Here is a 21,619-nt window from a genome sequence, read left to right as displayed (position 1 = left end):
ACGTGCGTTTTTTAATATTTGCGCACTTGTTTTGATCAGATGCTGTGTAAAAGATTTGCGTCGTCAATGAAACGCTTCTGCCTACAGCATTGGCCAAGTAGCTTTACTTCCATAAGATGGATGTTATTTCAATGTTAAGCCCTATAATTCCATGTCTTATTAGTTCCACCACCTAATTACTTTTTTTTTTTTTTTTTTTATTTAACGCACCGTCATCAAAAGAGCTTGATATTTTGTCCTGCTTCATCAGTCATTGTCATGTAGTAATGGTTTGGTATCTCTCTCCAGCAGTGACTTCACAATAAGTGCCTGTTATCGTTGGTCCATCCTGGTGGACACGATTTTCTAGCTCTAGATTTTTTCCCTCTTATATTCAATGTCACTTTTATATGATTTCTAGAATATTAAATATTTGACAACATTTGCTAGAGATGTTGTCTTGTTGCTTGAGAGGTTTAATTAAAAAAAAATCTTCGATCTTAAAAAAGCCTTACTTTGCAGATGGTTCAATAAGATTTTTTTTGATTTTTTTTATAATTTATTATCATTCTTATTATTCTCTTATACTATTACTGTCATGAAGCAATAAGCATGGGTAATCCTTATTGATTGATTCCTGAGTTAATTCACAAACAATGCAGAGATTAGAACAAGTGCTTGTTGAAGAGCTTGATAAAAGTTAGTGAAAGTAAATAAAGCTGGGTGAAGCTTAATGAAGGGTTAGTGTTATTATTCTTCATGCTGGTGATGAAATACAATCTTTGTGGTTTAGAAAACTATTAGCATTTAGTAATTGTTAAGGGCATAGCAACATTTAGCAGTATCTAGAAACTAATTTAAATCTGATTTTTTTCACTGGCTGAATGCCAAATGAGCTCAGAGAATATTTGCCTTTTATGCAAATTATCGTCTCTCTTGTTCTTTCGGTGTCACCTTCCTCATATTGCAGTAGCTCACTACATTCACACATTACATTGGCTGTAAAAACAGAAAGCAATTTTTAAAGGAATAGATCACTCAAAATATATGTTGTTACAAACTAGTATTTTGCTTCTATTGAAGTAGACATTTTTAAAGCATCGTTCCAAGAGGGAAGATATAAAAAAAAATAAAAAAAACACCATAAATGCATCATATCACAAAAGCAGTCTACAAGTCATACGGTACATGATCTTCTAAAAATTCTTTAAATTTTTTTAATTTTGGGTTCCCTGGGAAAAATAACAACACACAAGGTTGCTATTCTTATGAATAAATTTGTATTTATATAAATGTCTAGGTTAAGCAGCAAACATGGGGATATTCAGATGTATTATAATGATAATTGACACCTGAACTGGGTTTATAGTAAAAAATTAGACATTAAACATGTCACAGGATCAACGTGGCACAGGATCATTGTGGCACTCATGGGAATTCAGTATTCTAGTATAAGTCATGATATGTGGAATAATAACTAGACATTTTCATTTTAATTAAGCCCTTCCAATGTGAACCCATGCTGCTTGGCACCAAAATAATACTGAATGTGAGAAAAGATAATGGTGAGTCATTAGCTTGCAATTTCAGCCTTTTTAATGAACTAATGTGTTGTGCTATATCACCGTGCTTTTCAACGTGAGGTGCAGCGTCTTATTCCATTTCAATGTTGTTACCTACAGAGATCAAATATCTTATGGTAACTTTACATTACAAATGGGATTGTTTAATTGAACTGTCATTTAGCCAGATGAGTCCACGTTCTACGGATACATACAGCGCTGGTCAGAGTTAATTAAAATAGTGTGTGTGAAATATAATATCGCCCATTAGAACAACTTCAATAAGAGCTTGTTGGGTCTTGGTTGAGTGCTGTATCTTTACGCTGCTGTCTTCATCAGCCTCGTCCTGACATGCACTACAGCTATTAGTTTCACAGTATAATGGATTATACAAGCACACGGTGCCAAAAGACAGGGAAGATTTATTCACTGCAGTTGAACTTTATTCCCAGCTGTCTGTCTTTATTCCTGTCCTGCTGACAGGCATCTTACTTTATATCAAATCCAACCAAGCATTCAGGAGAACGTTTTCACTTCAGATACATTGCGAGTACTTTAATGCTATCCATGTTGGTCTCTTCAGTTCCTCACATATAAGCCCAATTCTTTGTAAATCATTAGGCACTCCCTTTCACTTGTGAATCATCAGTGAGATGTGACATCACCTTTAAAAGGACCGTGGTTGGTGACATTTTCAGTGCAGCAACACATTTCACCTAAAGTCACACCCCATTTTCTGCACGTACTGAATGTTCTTCTCACCTTATCATCATGTTGTGCTGCCTGAAACTATTTTGACCATGTTGATAATAATGATGAAACACAAGATGATGATGATGATTTATTGTTTTGTCCTGGTTTTGCCATCCCCGATGTTGTAAGCTGAGTATATAATGGTATTGTCCCTCTGCAGGACCTGCTTAAAGCATCAAGAAAGGGTTGGCTAAATGAGATGCATTTGTAGCCCTGTAACCCGAGCAGAGCACTGCAGATGTCTGCCATTCTGCTCCATTAGGAACCTGTCTAAACACATTAAGTCTCGGTGTTGAGTTCTCCTTCCAGTCCATTTAGGCGGGACCAGCATCACAAAATTGTTTTCTGATAATGGAACCAGTCTCCTGATAGCAGATATGCTGCTGGTGTTTATGGGACACATCATTAGTCACTGTGAAACTGTACCTGAATGACTCGGGAAGCTTTTTCTTTCTTCCTTCCTTTCCTCCTTTGTGTCTATTTGTCTCACAAATCTAATTCGTCTCCTGAATTTATTTACAAAAATTGCTATACATATTTGTGTGTTCGATTTGTTCATTTATTTAATTATGTTAAAAAACATTTTTATTTAATCATTTGGACAGAATGTCAAATCATTGCCCGAGACAAATGGGAACTTCTTTCCCTAGAGAATGTCAATGCCTATTGAATGATGATGGAATCCAGAGACTGTGGTGGTCCATTTGGGAAATGTTTATAATATCTTGGCTTTTAAATCAATTTCTCTGCCTGCTGTTATGATGCTTTTTTTTTTTTTAGTTCGGAGTTGTTTTACTTGTGCACATAACGTTGAGTTATGCATATAAATACTGTTCCCAGAAGGAGGGAAACGAGGTACAACACATGACTATGGGATATCGCACTCTTGCACCATCTGCTGAAGACACCTTTATTCACGCCTGAAAGGCCGATGACGCATGACGACGTGGGCGGGGCCACCTGCCCACAGCATATAAATACAGTCGAATGCATCATTACCTTGTTCAGTCCAGCTCCGACTGTGCGGGGTTCAGAGGTGTTTTACCTCCTTTCCAGGGGTGCACTTAACTGGTGCGCAGGTGTGGTAAAAATAAATGATGCGCACCAGAAAACATGGAGGGAGGCACTTTTAAGTTGCAACATTTTTGGGGACAGGGACACGTTTACTTACTGGAGTAGGATCATCAATCATGATGATAAGTGTGTTCATTAATTATTACGGGTGCAACGGATCGCAGTTGATCTGTCATCCGTACAGACCAGGCCCCACAGTTCGGCATGCATGTGATTCGCAGATTAACTGCTAAGTTTAACCATCATAGAGTGAAAGTTTATCATTTGGATGTGTTTTGTCTTGCCAGTTTACACATTCAAACGATTTTAAACACGGAAAAAGAGGCGAAAATCAGGACTTGCGCGCTGTTATCTGTGCGCACAGCCTCACACACCTGAAGCACGCACACGCAGAGAGAGAGAGAGAGGCGTGTTTCAGACGCTTGAACACTGAATTGATTTCTCTTTCGCGTTTACTTGCGCTTGAACGGACACATGGACAAGTATGCTTTCGGTTATGTCATAAGTGAAACCGGATGTGTGTCAGTATATTCCGTCTGTGCATTCGGCCTTAAAGTGACAGCAGCCTAATATTCCTGCTGTTGTCTGTGTCATTAATGCTGACACTGAGCCTGATAGCTGTTAAAGCTCTTAAGCTCTGATGACACAGCAGAGCCAACACCTCTTCTGCACATCTTTCAGATATGTGTGGCGCTATAGGGACCTAAAACTTGTAGGCAATCCCTTCGACAGATACCTCTGAAAAATGTTTGTGCCCCGGGTGGATTGTGGCAATATGCATCAGGCTACTACAATCTACTGATGTATGCCAACCCCGATGATGCAGAGGGCATAACAGGTTGCATACTGCAAGCATGTTTGAACTTGTAATACCTTAAGTGTTTGTTAAACTTCCGCAAATCCACGATAGGGCGGCTGCCCCTCTTTTTTTGGAAGGATGAAGTAACGGCTGAAAAACCTCTTCCCTTGTGGCACCCACTGAATTGCCTCTTTGCTGAGGAGAACATTAATTTTCCCTCTAAGTACTGGGAAATCCCTCTCGGACAACGAAGTTGCAATTACTCCACCAAAACAGAGAGGGGCGTGGAAGAAACCGCAGCCAATAGGCCAACTGGAATCGTGCGAAGAAGCCACGGTGATAGTGCTCATGCTCGCCACCGCTTGAGACAGACAGCATGGATCCCTAGGCATCACCTGGGGAACCCCTGCGTCTATTTGCAAGCATCGGTGTATATTGCATTTCAATGCATTTTCCTCCTCTGTCAGCACATGGCCCGACTGTGAGGTTAATGGTTCTAATGCATTTTGATTGTTTCGACAAATTAACACATGAGAGCAGGCCAATCAACCGACAAACTTAGTTGTCGGTCTCAAATACTGATCCATGCAAGGGCCATCACTTTACTTCCACCCACCACCTCGGGGAAGCCGTGATCTGTCCTGCTTGAAAAAAATTTAATCGTCAGAGCATTCCTCGTCCGCATCCAATCATCCCCCTAAAGTCAAAGTTTCGCTCAGACTCAGGGTAGCTAGAGGAACTCTGTCGTGAACAAATTCTTCATGAAAAAACAGCGATCACTGCATTTTTGGATCTGCACCCGAAGACAGGTGCGGTCCGTGTTTGGCCACTGCCCCGCCAAGCACACACTGCACGCCGCTCCAGTGTGGAACGATAGTGTCACGAAATAGTTAACATGAGACGAGGATACAAATGCAGAGGAAATTTATTAGTGACATGCAGACAAGGTACAAAACTCCAAACTCAGGAACTCCAGGAACGAGAAACTCGGACAAACGAACCAGCACAGGACTACAAACACAGGGAGGCTAAATAGGGGAACAAAGACAGACAGGTGGGACAAATAAACCAATAATCAGATAACAAGATGGGAGGGGCTAGACAATAGACAGGAGCACATGGCCCAAAATAACAAAACACCCATGTGCAGCACAAGACAGGACAGGCATGTGACAGATAGTGATTTCAACAGTGCACACATTGCACTGGTTGGAGAGATCTAGCCTAGCGGCAAACACAATTCCAAACACACCAGACAGTGCTCGTGAGTATACCATAAACACCCACATGGCATAGGACAGGGGCGAGAACTTATGTTCAGATATTTCTCATGAAAAAGTCTGTTAGTTGTGCTAAACTCAAGCTAAAAAAAAATCTTTTATGCCTTTTACTTCTATAAGAGTCACCAACGTGGGTTTTCTTGTGAATGTGGAGAGTTCGGACATTTTGTTTGAGAAAAACGTATTAGCCCTTTGTTAGCAACACTAAACTTTTTTCTTTTCTGCTTTAGTTTCGACAAGAATCACCACCGTGGGCTTTTTTTCTTGCAAAAATGAAGCGTGATGAAATGGCTCTTTTTCCACCGACGGTATTACTGGTATTGTCAGCATTCAGTTCCATCAGTCAGCGCATATATATTCTTGCTGTATATTTGTCTGGTCTATGTGTTCTCATTGTCTAGCTCAAAGGTAGGAAACATCACCTAGGGGACTCCTGCTGTCCATGGTCCTGAATTCCCCCTGGCTAGTGCAGTTTAGTAAGCCTAGACTGAGGTTCAATAATTTTGTTTCAAGTAATGCTTCACATAGAAATGTATGCAGCTGAAAAACTTTTTATTATAGTAGCCTATAGAAAAAACCTTGTTGCCCTAAAAAAAGATATAAATATAAATATAACTAAATACATGATTTAGGAATGCATGAAAGGACACCATATTTAACACTAGGACATTACAGTCTATTTCACCTGAACTCCTGTACTGCTAATGTTAAAATATGGACAGGAACAGCTGCTCCTCTGGAAGTCTGTTGTCATGGCCTCAGACATGTGTTCATGTAGCCTACAGCACATTCACGTGCTGAGCAGGTGCTCCTAAAGCATGTCAGCTCATCAGGTCAACTTTCAACCTTCAATGTTAAAATACTTTTTTTCTGTCTTTAATATATTAGTAAGCTAATTATAAAATGATATCCTAGAAAAGTGCGTTGTCAACTTTATTCGTTTTAGCATTCCTTTCAGATTTACTCAACCAATTACATTAGTTTGGTTGAACAATGGCAGACATGTTCATGTAATCTGCAATTTTTACAATTCTATTTGATGTTTATTGGTTTATTACACACTTCAGTGTAGAGCCCTAAAGCCCTTCAAATTCACTATAAAGAATTACGTTAAAATGTTTCACTGTTTAAAAAATAAATAAAAAATGTAAAAAAAATCAAATTAAAATGATCTACCAATATAGTTATAGTTTCCAGTGTGCCATAGTCTAATAGGCTGCTCTAAAATACACCATATAAGCTTTTGAGTAATATGAAGTCATTATACCAATAAGCAGATCCTGTTGTTTCATGTATGATCTGTGTTCCCCCCTTTCATTGTGTTTTTGGTTGTTCTAATTAGTCATGTCTATCACCTGTGCATTGTCAATCACCTCATTAGTTATCTTGTTAGTCCCTGTATTTATACCTTGTGTTCTCCTTCAGTCTTTGTCTGTCATTGTCAATGTAAGCGTGAGTGTTTGGTGTTTCCCCTGGGAGTTTGGTTAATAAATGTTATTTCTATGTATTCCTCGTCTCAATGAGCTTTGTCCTACACGTTATGTGACACCTGTTTAAACAAGGTAGTTAAACTAATCTTGTTTTTGACATCCGGAGACTGAAACTTTAATCAGAAACCATTAGTGTCTAAGAGTGTATCAGTTGTCTGCCATCCAAAAAAGTAATTGCAAAAATGATTTCAGTACAGTTAGATGTTTTGTCTACTCTCTCAGTATCTCTCAGTTAGCAGTGACCATTCAATTAATTTGTTCATTCTTATTTCAGACACGCTTCAACTGTCAAGCATTTAGCAATTAAACAATATTTTAATCTTTCTTTTTTCCAAAAATATTTAACTTCTATTATTATTAACATTTACTGTGTGTATTAAGTGACGTTGATTATTCTTTTCAGTCCTGCAGAATTCATTCAGTTATGCAGTCAGTCACACACTATCGGGGTGTTTACGTGAGTGTGACAACTGACTGGGGATCAGATATGTCTGTGGACATGTCAATCCTGTCACATGATTCACACGCACGGCATTAAATCTAAATGCCTTGAAACACACATACAAGCCATAAAATTTCCTTAGAAACACCCTCAGTTTGGCATATATAAGCCTATATCAGTATACATTTCATAGCGTTCTGCAGCAGAAAGCAGGTGCAGCGCTCTTCCTGTTAATAAACGGCAGCCAAGCAAATCTGCTCGACCGGCCATATTGGCTGGGAGTCTCAGGTCTCAAGGGGCTCCTGGAAGCCGAGCTCAGACGTGAGCTGCATGTGCTGTGAGTGTGACCTCAATAAATCAACCTAGATTAGGGCTCTGGAGCCTGGATGCGGGACCACAGAGGAGTCGGGTCGGGCGTGTGGCGGGTCCCACAAGAGGGAATACCTGGAATCTGTGAATAATGCTAAGAATAAGGGGAATATTTTCTGGATAAAGGGTATAAATAAAAGAGATTTATCTCCAACTTGTTCAAATAACCAATAATCAGTAATCACAGAAAAAGTAGCATTTTCATCAAAATGTCACATTTTATATTACATCAAATTATTTAAATGTTAATTAATAATATCAATCTTAATATTGTCAAGAGTTTTATATGCAATGGCAAAACAATTATGACTAAAGCTTTTGTTTTTATTTAAAAACATTTTATTTAATAACATTATAATTAATAATTGAGATCAAATTATTTTGAGATTAATATATATATATATCAGTTCATAATTATTCCCATTGATTAATGACTTGAAGCAAATCTAAAGTGTCATGTAAAATTCAAATTTAGCAAGCTAAAGTGCAGTGGTTTGTAGTTTTGTGAAATGCAGACAGATACACTTGCAATTTTTTTTCATGTTTGATGCTAAATGAATGTGTGTAAGGCAAAGTGTAAATTCTTGTTGTGTTTAAAGTCACACTTTTCCTCCAGCTCCCAGCTTAACACTAAACTAAATATACACAGTCAAGTCACTGGGGCAATAAGTCACTGACATACTGCCTCACTATATTCGCTCTGTTTACTTGTCCTTTGACTAAAGGTCTTAGCAGTACAACTATTCTATTGAAGATTACAGCTTACTTTATGAATGTGTAACGTGCCTTAATCCTTCTTGAATAATATTGCAATACTGCAAATCTGTTTGCAAATGCTGTTTTCCCCTTTGATTCAATTAGTACTTTTTTCTTTCTAATAAGACAGTGGAGACCTGTGATTGGTTAGTTATTTTTGTGTGTGGTAAGAGTTTCCAGAAATCAGGTTATAAGAAACATAATTAAAATAATAGCAAGAAGTTAGACCCTCAGTGTACACGTTTAAGCTTCTTCAATGCTATTCTCACCCACAGAGTGCATGACTTAAACTCGCTTTTAAGGCCTTTTAAGGCACCATAATGATCATATTTCATATAAAGCCTAAACTCCACCGTTTTTCAAATCAAATTCTCTTAATTTGATGTCAGTGCCGGTGAAGGTGGGAGTGCAGTAAACTCCACTCTGCATGTGGCAAATTGTCCAGCACTGTAGGTTGTGAATTATTAAAGACAACATATTGCTTCAGAGCTGAGGAAGAGCATTGTTGTGATAGCCAGTGTCCCCGAACGTGGCTGCTACATGAGGTCGAGGAATTTGGATTCATTTGCATTGGAATTGGTAATTATGTTCTTTGCAGAAATTTCCAGACTGAGGTAAATGTTGATTATTCACGTAGGCCTGTGTGGGATGGCTCAGTCACTATCCTGACTCAAAGTGGAGCATGTTCTATATTGATATTCCTTTAAGTCCATTGATTCTTTCAAAGTGACGCTTTCTCGGGCGCTCCTAAAATTGCTTTCAAATAGATTACGGTCAAATTAGTGAGACACTGGCTATTGATTTATCCAGTCTGTTAGAAATGTACTGGATTTCTACTCAGAAAATCCCCTTCACAACAAATTAGCTGCGCTCCACCACAAATAAATAATTAAAAAGGGAATCACACGATTACCTGTGACATCTTAAGTCACAAACTACAGTAAACAATGAAGCTATTAGCAATATATTTGTGACAGCTTTTAAACAGTTCTGCCTTTTGAAATCTGATCAGAAACGCAGGAAATCCTACTTTCTATTTCACTGACGTCTCTGCCTTCTTTTGAAATTCATAGCACACACAGTCTTACAAGAGGAATGACATCCTCAGTCAGCTCCGGTCCTCTGAGACGGGGATTAGTGTGATGAAAAGCAGGAGCGGTGGCCATTATCAGCCCGGAGCACTGAGAGAGGGGTTCTCCCACCATTCCTCGTTCATTAAAGAAGGACATTTAAAATCTCATTGCCATTCTGTTGTCAGGAGTATATTCATTGTGTTTAGCTTTCATTCTGTTCCCTGTTATGGTTTGCTTGAGTTCATTCTGCTAGTTTGTTTCCATGGTTAATCATTAGTTCCACTCCTGTTCTTAGTTCGGTTAATTACTCTGTGCATTTAAGCCATTAGTTTCCTCAGTTCATGGTTCAGGGTACGTTTACTTGACAACGATGTACAAAAAAACTTAAAGGTTTTTTCTTTGTACAGATGTACAACATTATCAAAACAATCCCCGTTGACACGGATCCGCGAAAATGACTAAAAACACAAAACTCTGTATTATTCATGCAGTAGTGATGTCACTTTGTAAAGAAAAACTATGTGCTTGCGCACATATGCATTCTTTTAAAGAGCACTTGCGCCAAACGCGCATGCTTAAACACGTAATACACGTGCATTTCATCACCATTTTAACAGAGTGTTATTTTTTGTAGTTTACACGGAGATGTTATCGGTAGCCTATAATTTTCAACAACTTTGAAACCCGTTTTCAAATGTTTGCATTTTCAAGCCCCCAAAACGGTGTTGTCGTGTAAAATGAACGGCCAAAACGCATAAAGCGTTTTGCAAACGGCCCCTCAGTCTCGTTTATGTTGAAGTGGTTGTGCTATTCCATTTTCCAAGTGACCTCCTGTGTGTTCCGTTTTTTTGGGTTTATTCATTAAAGACTGTTTTTTGTTGATATCTCCTTCATCATTGTGCGCTTTACTACAGCCACACGTTATAGAAGACTGAAACCAGATAAGATTTGTTGCATAATCTTTTTTTTTTCTTTCTTCTTTCAATATGGACTTACCTGTCGTCTAGTTGCTCAAAGGTTGACGTGGATCAACCTTTTCTTTGAAAAGATTCAAAAGAATGATGTGACTGACTGAATGAATGATGACTGTTTTTTTTCCCCATACAAAGTTATTATGTGACCTCAGAAGACATTTTAACATCAAGTTGTATGGACCACTTTTGAAAAGAGTGGGCAGGATTTTTTCCATGTTCCATGGTAGAAAGAAAGTCACACAGGTCTGTTTGTTACATGAAGGTAAGTGATGACAGAATTAAATTTTTTAGCTGAACTCTCAAATCAACTGACCAATCTTTGCTGATTTTAAATGTTATTTAAATGTGAGTTTGGCAAGAATTTGGGAGATTTTGCTGTTCTCCGTTCAAGTAAACTAGAGTTGGTCTTGCATGCCTGAAATAGCTGCCCGGAGGCGTTGTAAATATGGCCTCTGAGTGAACTGAGTTTCCTTGAAAGGGACTTTGGAGCATATACACCTGAGTCTGGAAGAGATTGAATGTGAAATAGTGATTGAGTGCAAATCAGAGATGTGCCAGCCATCTCCCTCTCTCTCCTCTGTCTCATCTCTACAGCGTTTCTCCTGTTAATAGATGTCTTGTATCTTGTTAGCAAACCCCCTACAGGGAGTTTTCGTTTTGTGTTCTGACTTAGAATCTTAAGTCGAACCTGCATTTGTCAAAGATCTGGACAAACCTTTATATGATACGCTAAGTATACTTCAATTTTTTTGCATACGTGAGGGTCCTCTTACAGTGAATGTGACGCAAATTTCATCACCAGAATAGAACATGTGCCACTGGATTTTTTTTTAATGCCAATGCGCATTGAATTAGTTTTGCACTAATCAGTTCCACAAGGTGGAAACACTGGCCTGGACTGTTGTTTCACAGTAGAAAACGAAACTATAGAAACAGAACAAAAACAACAACAAAATACTGCAACAACAACAGACGCCAGCATTGACAAGTGCTTGTGTGAGGGGGTTATGAGATTGCTGCAACTTCAGTTTAAAAGAATGCAAAGACATATTTATCGGTCATAACTTCTGGAGAAAAATAGTGCAGACACTGGACTAAGATTAAACTTTCTAGAACGCCTGTGTGCGTGCATGCTATCAATTGGAGTATACTTTGATAGGCTAGCTAGGCGTTTGACTGTACGCATAAGCTAGCATACACATAAAAAACGAAATGTATACTTTGGGCTTAATGACACCTGAACACCACACCTATATGTGCTTGTTGAAGTAATTACAAAAAAGACATAATTCTGTGATTTTAATACTATTACTAATACTATTATTGATGTAATTCAGGACTAGAGACATTTACACTTATTTTGACCTACTTCTTCAGGCATATTTCTTCTGCTGCAACTACACTCACTGGGTTCTTTGATCATCACATTCCTGCTTATGTGCTCAGTTTTGGGGAAATATTCCATATGCAAATAGGCCAGTAAGAATGTGTATGTTATCTTTTCCAGATCCTGTACTTTTTTTGTCTGCTCATATTAGCAATTTCACAGATGCCAACAGCAAACGATTGCACATGTTTGGGATTAAGCTTGTAAGCTTGTTGTTCTTTCTAGTATTATGACACTTCAGCCATAGTTTTGGGCCATTTGCTGATCAGCTAAATGCAAAAATCCAAGGAATCTAAAGCTAATTAAAGCTTGTAGTTTTGCTGTACAACTACATTCATATAAATAAAGGTTCCAAAAGGGGGGAGGGTGAAGGGGGTTTACAGCGATGACATGGATCCAACCATTTTTGCTTCCCCAAACATCCTTTCAATGAACAGTTCTTAAAGGAACCATTTTTTCCCTAGTGCAAAGAACTCCACTCCACCAAAACATTTCCACTGTGGAATGGAAAGGTTTCATGGATTGTTATGGTTCTTCATTGAACCAGAAGATGCCAATAAATAACCTCTATTTTTAAGAGTGTTTTTTCTTGTTTTTGCCACATTTTTATTGATCGAGAGTTAGGAAAGGAAGAGAAAGAATGGGATGGGAGCATATATCTGGGCCAAACTATTGAGTTGTGAGCGACCCGGCCGGGTCTCATGTACTGACCACAATGCCACCGCTCTGATGTTGTTGGTGTTGGATATTATATATTATAATACACTGACTACATCAACATCTGTTATGGGCTCTGGAAAAAGTCCCCAGTTGTTTTTATCAGCTGTTTTAATGAACCAAAAATCTCTACATGTTTTCCATACGTAACAACAGATCTGGAGCAGAATTGTTGTTTTGTTTCAAGGTTAGTGTAAGATATCATGCGGTGAGCAGCCCCTCTGTTGCTATGACACGTGGTGGTCGAGTCTGTCTTCAAAGTTAGAGATCAATAGAACAGTGAGAGTTCTTCACTCAAGAGGGGGGCAGCAAATAGAGCCTCTCAAATGCGAGCTCACGGTTGATAAAATGGAGAGCCTCACATCTCTGCAGTCAGAGAGCTTTGTCAAAAAAGTCAAAACACAGCGGGCAGCCTTTTTCCATTCACATTTTAATAGATGCAAATAGTGGGGTGACTTGGCTCTGCATTATTATACCGATAAATCTAACAAGGGATTTTACAAGTACACTTTCAACTGATAACACCAGCAGACACTGTACAACAGATCTGTACTGTGAATGAGCCGTCAGTTTGGGCTCAGAGTTGAACATGTACAGAAGGCATTTTCCCTTTTTGTAAAATTCACTGATGTTACACAAAAGTAACAATCCCCTCACCAGCCTTTCCAAAAGCAATTTGTCTGTTGTATTCTAGCTTATTATATTATATTATATTATATTATATTATATTATATTATATTATATTATATTATATTATATTATATTATATTATATTATATTATATTATATTATATTATATTATATTATATTATATTATATTATATTATGTTATATTGTATTACTCTTTTATTATTATTTAGGTTACACTTTATTTTAAGGTGTCCTTGTTACAGTGTAATTATACATTTAACTACGGAGAAATATTAATTAACTACTTGTACTTACTATAGGTTTAAGATTTGGTTTAGGGTTAATTGCATGTAATTATGCATGGTTTAGAGTTATTACTATAGTAACTATACATAACATGTAACAAATACACTGTAAAATACAATTTTGTTGCCATTATGTTACCATTATTATGCCATGTGTTACCATGTATGTATTTATTTATCTATTTATTTATTTTTGAGTGATATACTTTTTGTGGGACTCATTGTTTTCCTTTACAAAAAAATACTGTGGTGGTACCATGGTATAGAATAGAACTAAATTGTGTTGCACTCTATTTTAAGGTGACGTAGATTGTACTTAACTCAAATAAAAGGTTAGGGTTTGGTTTAGTGTTAGTTACTTGTAATTATGCATCATTTACTGTTATTACTAGTAAGTACATGTAGTAACGTGTAACTACGTCACCTTAAAATTATTTATCAAATTGTTACTAAATTGAATAGAATGGATAGTTCCATGTAATGGTAAGTAATACCATGCTACTTTTTAATTTTAATGTGGTGTTACCAAAAATGAGTTCAGAATAAGCTAAAGTTCAGAAACTACATCAGCTCATTTACACTAGTTAAAATGTACCGTGTAATCTTTATGGTTTGATTTACAGATATATCTTTCTTCTTCTTCTCTGTTCTTTTGCTCTTCCCATAGCTGTATCCTTCATGAGACACAGTGCATCAGCTTTTGGATTTGCTGTAAGTATAATTTTCAGTGTCACTGCATATATGCATATATTTGCCATGAAAAATAATTACCCCTACATCTCAGGGATCATATTAGAGTTACATCAATGTCAATGCAGGAATGAATTACATTTTATTCTTTAGGCAAAGATGTCTGAAAGTGTGTGTTATTGTGTTGTCGTATTTGTTCAGTTACCATTCTGTGTGTAAATATTATTAAATAGTGTTAACATGCTTGTGCTAAAGGCAGCTCTGGGAATGTTTTATAAGACTAAATATATCACTGGATTTCAGTTTGTGACATAGTGAGATGCTTTGAGCATCATTTCTATAGCACTGAAGAATCACTGTTGTTTTTCAGTTTGATGCGACGTTAGATGTTCTTTCCTCCATTATAGTGCTGTGGCGCTATAGCAACGCTGCAGCAGTGCACTCTGCCCATAGAGAATACATGTAAGTAAACAAAAGATGAGCTGTCTGTGGTATGTAGGGCACTGCATGGTACAGAAGACCTGCAGCAAATAACAAAAAAAATAAAATAATGCTTCCTCTGTGACCAACATTCATAAAATATATTCCAAACATATTACAATATAAGTCAGCAATTCACTGGCAGGGCTGTTCCTTGCAAAGCTAGTACATTTAGAATTGTGGTGGAACATCTTAAAACACAATGTCCTTAGATTCAATTCTACCAACATTCAATGCAATATGTTTGAAGTCTGAACATGGTTGCTTGTCAAGTCTGTTGAGTGATCTGCCTTGTTTCTGGCTTTCACCTCGACTGTCTCAATTTGAGACGTATTATGTTGATAAAGGTGTGTGCTGCTGGTTTCATCCTAGGTCTGTTCAGAGCTTGTGAATCTCATTTTTCTGGTCGATGTGTCAGAGTGGGAGATTTATATTGCAATACTAGAGAAGAATTGCAGGTCTCTGTAGGTGTACCAGCTGCCGCTTGTCACACAGAGATTATGAACATGCATTGTGGACAGTTTTCATATTTTTCAGAATGGATTAGTTTCTATAGGTTTATTACAAAAATCACAAAAAGTCAATGTTTTTGCTTCAACCTTGAACCAACATTAGCTACACATACATGTACAGTATATACAAAGAATAGGTTTAATATATACTACCGTTCAAACATTTGGGGTCAATAAGATTTTATAATGTTTCTGAAAGAAGTCTCTTTTGCTCACCAAAGCTGTATTGTGAAATGTTATTACAATTTAAAAGAACTGTCATATAACTGATCAATTAGATATATTATCTAACTGTTATCTATGATGGCAAAGCTGAATTTTCAGCATCATTACTCCAATCTTCAGTGTCACATGACCCTTCAGAAATCATTCTAAAATGCTGATTTGGCACTCAACTAACATTTCTTCTTATTTTCAATGTTGAAAACAGTTGTGCTGCTGAATATTTTTGTGAAAACTGCGACACATTTTTTTGCAGGATTCTTTGATAAATAGAAAGTTCAAAAGCACAACATTTATTTGAAACAGAATGTTTTGCAACCTTATTTCTATACTGTCACTTTTGATCAATTTAATGTGTCTTTGCTAAATAATTTCTTATTACAGTTAAATTCTAAATATTATTCTTAATATAGACATTTTATGCATCATATCAGTTATATACTCAACACATATAAAATAATAAAATTTGATTAATTGAATGATTTTATCGACATATCTTTTCTGCTTTTCTCCATCCACAGAGCATGTGTGATCCTGGGAGTGATTTTCATCTTGTCGTCTATGTGTATTTTGGGGAAGGCCATCCATGATCTGGCCACCAAGCTTCTTCCTGAAGTGGTGAGTTCAGTGCCAGGGTGTCATATTTATATGCGCACACAGCAGCCATTGTACGTCGACAAGACCGAAAGGGCATATGAAATGTGACATTTGGGACAGGGCCATTATTTCATCTCAAAGGTCAGATGTGGCTTTTCCCAGCAGTCACAGCTAACACAGGTCTTTGTCCGTTAATTAATCAAAGACTGGCACCATTCCAAAGAGCTGTACGTGGGATAATAATTTCAGAGGTGGTGATTAATGGTATTGCGAGTTTATCTCTATCCCTATTTTCATCTCTTTTACACCACTGATAAATCTCTAAGCACTGATACATCCTAATGTGACATTACTGAACAAGATTTTCTTGATCTTCTACCAACAAAATTTTAATTAATGTCCAGGTCTAGAGACTTTTCTACTTATCTCTGCATCACAAAATACTCTCTGTTTATGTTGAATTAGGAAACATGTAAGGGAGGGAGAAAAAATTATGAAATGATGTTGAGTGAAAAAAATGTCTATACTGCTTTAAGCTAAAAACTATTGATTTTTAATGACAGTCAATCACTGTTGTCCATTGATGGCCTAAAGCTATCCCCTCTCTTATCAAAGAAAATCTAAATGCAAATGAGTATTTTCACTCAGTGTTTATTTCTCTGGCTGGGAAATTGAAGGTTCCCACCCTTTTCATCTTCCCAGACTATGAAATGCTAATGAGTGTGAGGAAACGGCAGTAATCTGGTGTCAGGCATAGACGGAGACAACAAGAATAATAGGTGTAAGGGATCTGTTATGGTTCACTCCAGCAGCACAGCATGAGGGTCAAGATAAAGTTTTATTACTGTCCTCTGCAGTTTACTTGATGAATCTGTAATGTGTGAAAAATCATATTAAATGCGTCTATTTTTAGAGGAAAAATGTTGCCAATTTCCTGGCTGGCAGTAAATCAAATCTGGAGTGGAATGAGTGACTTACACCCAAGGTTGCTATTGTTATCTAAATTTTTGCTAATTAAAAAAAAAAAAAGTATAAATATTTGATGAAAAACTTAAACTTGAAATTTTTTAGTAAAGATTAGGAGTGCTGCAGTGGCACCTAACTCAAATAAAATAAGTTTAAGTTCTAAAATTACAAAAAATAAAACTGAAATAAAATAAATTAAAGACAATAATACTAAAATAACAGTGCTTCCACTGAATGTAAATTCTAACTTACTAACATAGACAATTTGCATTATGTCTAGTAAAAAAGATAATAATTTGTCATTGCCATTGCACTTATTTAAATGGCTACATCAGTTCTAGTTTGATCAAATTCTCGCTCATAGCAGACTAAAGGTCCTTGCGCACTGAGTCCGAAATTTTCGTATGCATTTTTTCGTATTCGTCATTCGGTGGCTCTGAATTGTCAAAACACCTCTCAACTGCTATGGATGTGAAAAACGCAGAAAATCTAACCCGATCCGAATTTTTTAATGACGGACGAAAGTTTTGGAGGCAGTGTGTAAACGTGATTAACACAACGTGTGGTCGTATTTATTTTTTAACATGCAAAAATTTCAGACGAGAATTTCGGACTCAGTGTGCAAGGACCTTAACGGTTGGAGGGGAGTGGTTAAGCGTTTTCAACCCAAGTCGTCAAACTAACGTTTTTGGAAGATTCCAGAAAAGGAAGTAACTTTTCTGATTTTGATTTAAGATTTCCATGACAAACTATTTTTTTCTGAGTATTAATTTGCACAGATTAATTGTTCACCTCAAGACCAGTAATGTGTGCTAAATAAGTAAATGGGGTCAATTTTGATTTCATGAGGACTTTAAATAGTGTGGTTCAGGGGTTTGCTGTAGGGTAGTCCTCTAGACCAAATACATTAGCATTGCCATATTCAATAACATGCTAAAATTGTCATAAAGTCACTAATGAATGTGTGAATGCCACCTCTTCCCAGAAAAGCTGAGCTTTCAAGCCTTGTTTTGCCCCATAAGTGCTAATGAAACATCACCGCTGCAGCTTTAGTGATGGATTTGTGCTGGCCTTAAGCCATCTTTTCTTTTGGTTCTCTCATTGCATTAGGATGGATGATTTGGAAATGGGCTTCCACCTTCTTAAATGTGCCGTCCTTTTTTCATGCTATCAGCCCTCAGCTACTTTCTCAAATTCGATAGACCTGGCCTCTCCATGTCAGCACCCTTCACTGGCAAATAGCCATCACACTGAATCTCTGAGGTGGCCTTATTGAAATCTGTGTGGTCCAGTTCATCCAAATTGCCAGTCTTAACTAGCCGGTCTACAGCTTAAAATATGAAAGTCTGAATTTAAACACATTCATTGTCTCTCAGCTGTTACTCAGAGATGAAGGTCTTTGAACAAACTGTCATATTAGAAATGTAGGAGAAGTGCTTCTGCATGTTGTGTGGGTGGAAAGCTGACATTCTTACTTTGGAGAGAAAAGAGAAAAAACAAGAGAGACAAAAACAGCTGTAATTCAGACGATACTTCAGGCATTGCACCTGAAAATGTCCCAAGGACTGATAAGAGACATTTTATTATTTATTATAGCTATTTTTACCTTTTGTTTTTTTCAAAAGGTACCTTTTTCTTGATGCTTTCCCTTATGAAAAGAAAATATATTTCCAATATACTGTATGAATGATCAATATATTAAATGGTTTAACAGTATATATATAAAAAGAATAATATATTGTTAATATATTACAATATATTGAATAATACATAAGGAATTGCTGCGTCTCATATTGAAAAATAAGTGACAATATATTTACTAATATATCATAATGTATGTAATTTTATATTCATTAATAATCTTCATAGTATCATATATATGTATATGTGATCAGATATGGTGCATGTGTAATATATTGCAGATATATTTACTCATGCAACATAAACACACAGAGAAACATATAATGTAATATATTTCTTATGTTTTTTTAATTATTTACATCATAAATGTTTTATATTTTCAAGCTAGTTAACAAAAGCATACGCACACCTGCTTGTATTTAAGTAATTAGTCAAGAGACCATCACTAAGTGCATAGCCATTCCTTTTAAAATATAATAATTACAGTCTTAATGGTGTTTGGCCAAGCGTCAACCGAACCAAAGGCTCTACTCTTCAGCACAATGGTAACCCCAAAAACTCACACATACCAGAAAACCTTTTAAATTACTAAATAATAGAACATTAAACACTAATAGATCCACCTCCTATATTAATATTGAGTAAAACACATTAAATAACACTTTAGCAAAGCATGCTGGGAACTAGAAATCTGTTGTAACTCATTCCACGAATGTGTGTGTGTGTGTGTGTGTGTGTGTGTGTTTATACATGAACATACATTCACATTTATATAGGAACATGTATGTGCAATATATGTACACAACAAAGGATAAAACTTGAATATTACATGTAATGCTATTTTTGTCTTCATTTATAAATGTTTTATATGTATTAATATAAAGCCACACTATACATGGTCAATGCGTATATTGCAGAATATTGAAAAATATAAGCACTAGTTAAATGGAAAAGTACTAAATAATATATCGCATTATATTTTGCAGTATATTCCCATATATTCTTGTTCCGTAAGAGTTTATGGGTTTGGAGATCTTCACTTAATGTCTGTAATCTACATATACACATATGTACAGTATATTCTGGTTTAGCTTTGTGTATTTATAGCCTTCATGTTTAAATCAGTTTTTGTGAGTCTTCATGGTATGTAGTCCAGTCTAATCCTTGTCATGTCATGCTTTTTCAATTCCTTATTAAATATTAAGTTGGCTACTTTTCGCTTGTGCTTAAAATGAACTGCACTTCATCTCTACGTCGCCTCAAGAGCCCCATGTTACAGATGCACAACTGAAAGACCTATTTATATTGTTATACTTTTATCCCTCTTTTATTCCACTGGCCTTTAAGAGTTCTAGTTTTAACATCTCCATATTGGCATTGCCCGTGCATTCACTTTCAGTTCATAATTCAGCCATATGGACCCTGTATCATTTCTACTGTGAACACTTCTTTTTTCTGTCTCTTTTACTGTCTGTCTCTCTGCCAGGATGACTTCCTGTTCAGCGTTTCCATCGTCAGTGGCTTCATGTGTACCATTCTTGCTGTTGCCAAGTTCATGCTGGGAAGGGTTTTGACCAGCAGAGCCCTAATCACTGATGGTACGACACACACACACACACACACACACACACACGCACACACACACACACGCACACACACACACACACACACACACACACACACACACACACACACACACACACACACATATCATGTCAGGTTATTAGCTCATGGTGCCTCCGTGTCTCTGTCTATGAACATAGTAAATAGCCCAGTGACTATCAATGTTATTTATATACAATTACACTACTTTGAACTGATTAGCTTTTAGTTTTATATTTTCAGATTTCATTTGAATTTTCTTTTAAGTTTTAGTCATTTTGTTATGCGTTTTTGTCATTTTTTATTCGATTATGGTTAACTTTAATTTATTTCAGTTTTAATATTAGTAATTTTAGTACATAAACCTATTTCAGTTAGTTGGCAAGGTAACATTTCTAATTTGCTTTTAAGTTTTTCCTCTAATATTTATTTTTTTATATGAATGTGTCATGAAGATAAAATTATTTATTTTTATTTTTTTCTAAAGGCTTCAATTCCATGGTTGGAGGTGTCATGGGCTTTTCCATCCTCATTAGTGCTGAGGTGTTTAGGCATTATCCCAACATTTGGTACCTTGATGGGACCATTGGGGTCCTGATTGGACTCATCATTCTAGCTTATGGAGTAAAGTAAGTGTATTTATTGCGATCATCTATTTATATACAGAACATACCGATAGTTTCTATTTTCTCCATAACTTTAAGACATTAGTCATCCACACTATAATGTCTCTAATGAGGATATTTCCATTGTTCCTTTCTCCTGCAGGCTGTTGATTGACATGGTACCACGAGTAAGACAAACTCGAAACTATGAGCGCTTTGAGTAAAGTTGGTTCAGAGAGAAAAAGGCATTGTATGGATCCATCCATTCCTCTCTGCTCCTGCTGCTCTCTCAACACACACAATACCCAAATACATCCAGGAATAAAGTCTGCTGGCAGCCATTTCAGCATCACGTACTTGCAGAGCCATCACTCCGACCAGCTCCTGATGTCCTCTTTCACTCAGCACAACATTTAAGAAGGAAAGAGGGAGGACAACGAGCTGGTCAATGTGCACTCCAGGCACTCCAAGATATCATCCTGGATAGTCATTGGTTTTAAATGTAGACTAAAAAACAAAAGGACAGCGTGTCTCCGCTTCCTTCCACAGTAGAAAAATGAAGCCAAAATATCCCAGTAATGGTCGTTTCCGATTACGTCGTTCGGTACCCGAGTCTGCGCAGGATCTAGTGATCCTGAGGTGGAGCCGCGGCATCAAGGTCCCGCCGAGACTCCCACTCCCGCAGACTCAATCGCAATGGTACACCCTGATTTC

The 21,619-nt window shown here is 36.9% G+C and overlaps 1 protein-coding gene across 1 annotated transcript in view; it reads left to right on the top strand.

The window, feature by feature from the left end:
* tmem163a (transmembrane protein 163a) overlaps positions 1-21,129 on the top strand; it is a gene marked incomplete at both ends in the record, with an annotated part of 29,029 nt that extends 7,900 nt beyond the window's left edge. Inside the window, 6 exons of the mRNA XM_081367453.1 lie at positions 14,258-14,301; positions 14,651-14,742; positions 16,016-16,112; positions 20,185-20,296; positions 20,788-20,929; positions 21,069-21,129. Of these exons, the coding sequence (XP_081223579.1) occupies positions 14,258-14,301; positions 14,651-14,742; positions 16,016-16,112; positions 20,185-20,296; positions 20,788-20,929; positions 21,069-21,129 (548 nt within the window). The remainder of the gene's footprint in view (positions 1-14,257; positions 14,302-14,650; positions 14,743-16,015; positions 16,113-20,184; positions 20,297-20,787; positions 20,930-21,068) is intronic.
* Between the last annotated feature and the right edge of the window lie 490 nt (positions 21,130-21,619).

Source organism: Scardinius erythrophthalmus (genome assembly GCF_964197995.2).
Source record: "Scardinius erythrophthalmus genome assembly, chromosome: 6".
Lineage (NCBI taxonomy): Eukaryota > Metazoa > Chordata > Actinopteri > Cypriniformes > Leuciscidae > Scardinius > Scardinius erythrophthalmus.
This window is presented reverse-complemented; position numbering and strand designations above follow the sequence as displayed.